Raw genomic sequence first — 7,515 nt, forward strand, 5'->3', positions numbered from 1 at the left:
GGCGCAGTTTTGCTTTTACCTTCTGGTTTAGCAACAGACGGCCTTACGAACACACCGGGGGCAAATCACAGACACAAAAAGAGAAAAGAGGATCAGCGTAAGCCGAGTACGGAGGTTAGAGAAGTATTTAATGATGGTTCAGTCAAAAAACATACAGATTATTCTCATTTAAAATGATTTGAATTCTTGTTTGGTAAATGTTCTCACAGATCTGCGCCGCACTTCCACAGTTGCTCAACTTTAGAATTTCCCGTTTATTTACTGGCAAAGTGAACACAGTCCATGATCCAGAGTCCACAGCAGAGCAGCAGACATTAGGTACAAGTCTCTGAGTGCCAGAGGATCATATCGACTAAAACATTATGAAATATGTCGTTGGTCCTTTAAAGCAGAGACGGAGTTCGTTTTGATTTCGTAACATGAGAGTTAAATGTGTTTACTTTATAAAAATAACATGTTCCGAACACCTCTTACAGACGTCAAGAAGTATTAACAACAGTCCGGTCACTCCAGTTTTATCCAGGCTCATTTGGCTCCCTCTGCATCTTAGACCTGACTGTGCTGTGGGTACAGATTTACAACTTTGTGGAACTCAGATACTCAAAAAAAAACCTCTGGATGGACTGAACTAAAACCAGAGCCGAAAATAACTGTCACAAATAAGATTAGATTTTAAAATGCTGTTTTATTGATTTGTTTAAAAATACACAGTATACACCACGGTATAACAAAACAGTGAATGGATGTTTATGCAGTGTGTATATGATACATATAACATGCTTCTTATCAAAACAGGATTGTACTTAATTATAGAAGCATCATATTATGCATATTAAAGGCCCTGTACCTTAGTTTGTGTATGTTTGCAAACAATAAAAAGGCAGTGAGCAAAGTTTACGCTGTGTCCGAACTCATTCCTAACTTTCCTGACGCACTTCTTCACAGGGGTGGGTTTATAAACACATTTCAACTTTCAGGAAGAAACCCTGACACATTTATGTATTATCCTGTCGTTCACGATGGATAAGAAAGCTTTATGATTAGCCTTAGCCTTTTATTAATGTTACGAAATGGACATGCCATACTTTAATACAAATACAGCCTCTCCATTTATTATGACATCATTTGGACGCCACTCTGAGATTTATTTACCCAGATCTCTTCCTACTCGCCTTCCTCTCCTTTCTGTCCCCCATCCTCCTTCTCGTCTCCTTCATCATTCTTTTGGACGCACCGTGACAGTTGTTTTTCAATGGTCTGTATTCGGTCCCCGCAGCAGCCCGGATTTGTCCAAGGGTAGCATGGCCATCGACGTTCAGGGTCTCCCTCTTCTTCACCTGCACACGACAAACACACAGCAGGATTGAAGCACTGGACACCGAGTATTAACCAGAAATGCTTTTGCCAGATGGTGCTGGAAGTTGTTATGTTTGCAGATTCATAACTTAATCAATCCACAGTAGAAGGTTGGAAAAGGAGCTGCTCTCACCCGCCACCTGTTGGACATGTTCTCCACGGGCGTGACCACCGGGCCGAGCTTTGGGACATTGTGGATCAGGTACTGATTTCCATCCTCCATAGTCACCCTGCGGAGAGCACAGCGTGAGGTCTTACGCCAACAACAAGATGTGTGCCAGGGTCCGCCATGATAAGAAGCCTCCGAATTGGGCTGTCAGTTAGGAAGGAGTTAGGAAAAGGAGCCTCAATGCTAACTCTCATAGCTTCTTTAGGCATAGGGACCTCTGCTGGTTCCTTACCAGCGATTAGGAGCTATGTGCCATCCCCTAAGCCACTGCGCCGCCGATCCCCCCACCCCTCTCGCCCCCACCCTCGAGTGATTCTTCATGCGCAACTACTGTTGATTGACAGGTGCACATTTAACAAAAATAAAATAAACAAAATAAAAAGATTCTGCACAAGCCAGACTTTATAAAAGTGACAAAATCCATGTTGTCGTCACCACAGCTCAGTCACATGTCAGTGTGTTAAAGAGTAAACTCAGTAAACGGCCTAAATGAAGGCAGTTTGTGCTTTTGCTTCCATTCAGAGGAAACTTAAAGCCACGTGTGTAATTTGCAGACATTGTGCAGAGAAGAAGCAGACATCACTGTGTGTTAAAGGGATATTTCAGGATTTTTGACATAGGGCCTCATTTTCTAGTTATCCAGAGTGTTGCTGATACCTGGAGATATTTTTTTTGTAATTCATGCAGTTCTTATATTTGAAGAGTTTCGTGGCGCTAGGCTAGTGCAAGGCTAGCGCATTTCTATGGTATCAGCTAGCCTGCATTAAAAACAGTCTGACCCGCTCCACAGAGCACCTGAGGCAAATCACTTATAACACCAGACTAACCATATAAATGTCTGTGTCGAGAGAGTAATTTTAACCATTTTGCATTTAAAATAACTTATATTTAGCAGCATCAGCTTCGTGGTTGTATAAGCTACGCAGCGGCGGAGTGATCTGCTAGAAAATAGTCCCTCAAAATGCGATCATTCATGTGATGCAAGGTCAGTTATATTCCAAAAATGATTCTATCGACACAGACATTTATATGGTTAGTCTGGTGTTATAAGTGATTTGCCTCAGTGTGGAGCGGGTCAGACTGTTTTTAATGCAGGCTAGCTGATACCGTAGAAATGCGCTAGCCTTGCACTAGCCTAGCGCCACGAAACTCTTCAAACATAAGAACTGCATGAATTACAAAAAAAAATATCTCCAGAAATCACTCTGGATAACTGGGAAATGAGGCCCTATGTCAAAAATCTTGAAACATCCCTTTAATACGGCATCTTTCTCTGAGGATGAACCAAAGGACAGGATCTGGTGGAATATTTGACCAGAGCAGTGTTTACTTCTGTGATGAAGCTGTAGCTGTGGAAAGTAAATCTGAAACAGCTTTTTATCATCGTCTGGTTTCTGTTTTGCACTATGCCTATGTCCTTTATTTGGACACTATGTTGTCCAAATAAAGGACATAGGCATAGTGTCCAACATAGTATTGCACCTACTGTACGCAATACAGTAGGTGGCGACATGTGTTTTTGTTTGCAGTCCGGCAATAACCTTAGAAGAAGAAGAAAAGCTGTTGGTGATGTCACTTCCCTTGTGTTTTCTGCTCTGGGTAAGGACGGTCAAATTGGGAAAATGCTGCTGAGGCTCTAGTTCACTAACTGCATAGAGATCTAACAGTTGACCCCATGAAAGGTTAAGGATCAGGAGCTATAGGATTAGGACATACCTGTATGCTATTATGATGCTATTGTTTGAGGGTTTCGGATGGAGCCAGAGACTCACCCACTGCCCCAGGTGGGGTTTACACTGACCTGACTCCGCTGTGGGTGAAGGGGTATGACCTGGCGGAGTCGGGCATGTTCTGTTTGGCTCGGACCACCCTCTCCGCTGTCCTCACTGGGCTGTTGAAAAGCTCAGTGAGCTCTTCTTTTGTCATCGAGTCCCGTTGCACTGAAATAATAGAGTGACTTCACATTAACTGTCCCAAACACTGGTAACTTGAGTGATCTTTGAATCTTCCCCAGGGGCTGTTTAAATGCACTATGCCTGTGTTTTATTTTGGTAATGGAACAAAATTATTTTTGTCCTCTTTTAGTTCATTGCAAACTCTGTGCATCTATTAATAAAGCATTTGTATCAATATCTTAATTTCAGGCCAGTTTTCCAGCATTTCTATGACAGTGATTGTGAAAAGTGACCTTAAAGTTGTACATGTGCCTATAAACTTGTCTCCGTGAAGACTTGGGGAGCTACAAATATGTTTGTTGGGAATGAGTTTGGACACAATTGACTTTTTAATTTAGTGGCTTTCTCTTTCATTGTTTATCTATTATAGAAAACGCTATCTCAATGGCCGCCGCCTGGGCGCCGCCATGTTTATTTCCCATACCGACTTTGAAGCTAAGCAGGGAAGTGCCTGGTTAGAACTGGGATGGGAGACCGTTCCTCGGATGCTAAGCAGGGAAGTGCCTGGTTAGAACTGGGATGGGAGACCGTTTGGGAACACCAGGAAGCCTGGCGACAGTACTGAGTGTGTGCGTGGTTGGTGGTGCTGCTGTCCGAGGACAACCCGCTGTCACAAAAACGCGAGTGCACGAGATCTGACTGCCGTGCGCCTCCAAACAGGGCGATGTGTGCGTGTGTGGGCGTGTGTGTATGTGTGTGCGTGCGTGCCCAAAACCTGCTCAAACACGAGCCTCTAATCAAACGCGCTGCTCCGACTGATTTATCCTCCGTGTGAGTAAAAGCGAAAATGAAACTACAACTTAACGAGCGCATGGCCTGCACTGCGTAGTTTTTTTTCTTTTTTTTTTTTTTCTTTGCTGCTGTACCATTTGTTTTCTATTTTGCTTTCACGTATTGTCAGCCCAGAGGTACATTTTATTCTAAAGCAGCTTTGAACGCATTGCCAATTTTATTGTAAGGTTATACATACTGTCTAACAACGATCATTAGGCTATTTCAGTTCAAAACCAACTTATTACTTTTTTTTATTGTACACTACCGTGATGCACCAAACCACGGGTCCTGCACCGTGACCCAAACCGTTAAAGCTGAACCCCTAATATTTATCAATAATTATTCCACTGTCTCTTGAATCCTGTTCCCCGAGTTTAGCGACAATATTGTCGTAGTTTATAAGACAGGAGCACGGGTGCATCAAACACTCCAATTGCAGTTTGTTTGCAATTGATTTTTGCCTTCATTCTTTTACTCATTTGTAGTGGCCATAGTTTTTGGAATGGGTTGGGAACCACTGGTCTACAGCTGAACTGTGTGACGGGTTGGACATTTCTTTGTAATCACTCATAATCTCAGAATATCACATGTGGAGACTAGCGAGGCCCGGCAAAAGGCCGGGTCTCAGCTAGTGATAAAAGAAATCTGGTATAGGGCCTTTAATATTGTCGGTAATGTGCAAACTGTCCACCGGGGGGTGCTGCAGCCTCCACAGAGCCTTAAACATACACCTTTAATCCAATTAGGTCTGTTAGGTCGCCTAACTCCACATGAACGACACAAAGTCTTATAGTTTCAAGTTAAAGTAAATGTAACCCAGTCAAAATCAATATCTTGACTGAACTTGGATGAAGAATGAGTGTTTGAACTCACCGCAGTTCACGAGCACAAACGCCCCGAGGAGGAGCAGCAGAGTCAGGGCTGTCATGCTGACGGATGTGTGGTGTCTGGGGGTCCCACTCTGTCCCGTACGTCCTGGCAAGTTTGGAGAGGTTTTTGGGCAGATGTGGATGTGCGCTGATGCAGCAGAGGTTTTTATAGCCCTAAACAGCTGCGAACCAGCTCAAGAATGACAGCTTTCGGTTTCATTCCAACAGCAAAGAAAGACTGGGCAAGAATCCAAGATTCTGTTCCTCATTAGACACTGTTTGTGAAATAGCTCACATGCTGCGCACTGCCCTTCCTTAAAGGCCTTAGACCTGATTTGTGTTGGCTTTTACTGTTTGTAAACTCTCTTAACGCATTTCTAATGATTTTGGGCAACAACAACAACAACAACAAATGCAAACATTTCAAAGTGAGGTTGCAATGCACCCTTTTGCACCCCTGTAGATCCGTCCTGCGACCTGGTGGACCCTGGTACTATCTTTGTTATGTTTTCTGCAGACAGTTATGCCTGACAGTAAAGCTGCTATGGTGGTCTTCCTCAGGAGTGACGACGGCTGTTTGTTGATCATGAAATGAAGGCCTCAAGCCTCAGTCATTATTTGGTAGATTAACAAGACAAAAAAGTTACTTTTTAAATTGTGTCGAAACAAATGACACAAAAAACTTTGTAAATGATGGTCCAGGTTATACCAGCCTGTTGTCCAGGTTATACCAGCCTGTTGTCCTATAACAGCTGAGCTGAGAGAGTCTGTTTTGAGTCAGTCATGTTTTCTGATGGCCCAAAAGTGCTGTGGCCCACCAGGGCACGTCCCGACCCTCAGCAGGACATTAGCATAATGTAGCTCATCCTTTTCCCTGACATCGTGTTGATGGTCTGCATGAATGTACATTTAATGTGACATGTGGTGATAATACTGTCTGACTATTGATGTGCAACTTTGTGAACTTTAATTTACTGCAACAGAGACAATGTTGATCCCTTAAACTTATTCATATTGTTCGCTCGGAATGAACCCGAGCAGCAAACTGTTGGAAATCATTATTACAATGACATTTTAAACTCCCATTTTATTGATTTACAGAATGTTAGAAAAAATACAGATTTAGATTGTAAAGCATGCATTCATTTAGTGAATCTTTCTGTAATAATATATATAGAAACCCAGTTCATAGAAATATAATTATCATTTCATGCAAAAAAGTGAGGGCACTAAAGTCTAGACCTAAACATAGATACAGTTATAAGGTCAGAGTGACAAGCCTTGAATCCAGATCACTTCTTCAGGCTCATCATGGCTTCGGCCGCGTCGTGGCAGTTGGCTCCCAGGAGAAAGTACCAATGCCCTCCGGCCTTAACAAAGTCTATAACCTTCTTCCTGCCCCAGAGGTACTTGGTCTTAAACGGGCCCTAATGACACCAACACAAGGGAAACAAACATATAGTATGAGACACTCCTTTCAGCCCCTGACCACCCATGTGCTTTGCTTCTTTACTTTCTCTGGTGTTCTCAGGTAGAACAGATTCATGTCTAGTGGTTTCCCTCTTAGACTATACTGGAGTTGTGTTTTGTTTCATTCTTGCATGTTTTAATAATAGAGGCCAAGTCATTTAGTTTGTTTTATTCTGTTGCTGCTGAATATGAAATCTGAAGTTCACTTTTATTGTAGAAATTCTGCACAGAAAGTGAAACATTTTGGAAAATTTCACAAAACATATGTAAAATTAAAGTTTTTTTTTATTATTATGAAACTAAAAAGACTAAATAAAAATGTTAACTGTGGACCAAACTCATGCCTTACTTTCCTAACATATTTGTAGTGTCCCAATTCTTCACAGGGGCAAATTTATAAGCACATTTCACAACTTACAGGATCACTTTCACAGGAAAACCGGAAAACTAAATGTTAATGAAATTGATGCAATATATTATATATATTGCATTACATTTCGATGCACAGTGTTTCCCCGCAAATGTGCGAGTTAACAATATGCTTAAGACAGACAAAACTCATTTGGAGCTGAGAAGTGACTGAGCTCCTTAGAGCCAGGTGCTGATCTACACTGAGCAGACTCAGAGTGTGGCTGAAGGGAGTTGCTCTCACCCGCCACCTGGGGTGCAAGTATGTGGCGTCAAACACCACAGTGTCCGAGGCCTTGCTGTGTCCGAATCCGGGTCCGTATCCGAATCCTTTGTGGATCATGAACTGATGTCCATCCCCCAGAGTCACCCTGAGGAGAGCACAGTGTGAGGTTAGAGAGGCAGCCACATCTCTGTCAGGCTGCCCCAGGGCAGACAAGTCGAAGAGGGGTGAAAACGTCAGCGTAAAATAACCTGAAATGGGGAGTAGAGTTACACTGACCTGACTCCGCTG

At 42.8% G+C, this 7,515-nt stretch overlaps 1 protein-coding gene across 1 annotated transcript; it reads right to left on the minus strand.

Annotated features, from left to right (window-relative positions):
• Nucleotides 1-1,148: 1,148 nt before the first annotated feature.
• Nucleotides 1,149-5,247, minus strand: LOC306972850 (uncharacterized protein; the record flags this gene model as incomplete). The annotated part of the gene is made up of 4 exons (XM_079569557.1): nt 5,128-5,247; nt 3,327-3,465; nt 1,490-1,586; nt 1,149-1,337 (listed from the first exon to the last, which is right to left on the minus strand). Exons 1-4 carry the CDS (start codon nt 5,180-5,182, stop codon nt 1,149-1,151), a joined length of 480 nt encoding a protein of 159 aa, XP_079425683.1. The 5' UTR covers nt 5,183-5,247.
• Between the last annotated feature and the right edge of the window lie 2,268 nt (nt 5,248-7,515).

This window comes from Gobius niger (assembly GCF_951799975.1).
Source record: "Gobius niger genome assembly, chromosome: 13".
NCBI lineage: Eukaryota > Metazoa > Chordata > Actinopteri > Gobiiformes > Gobiidae > Gobius > Gobius niger.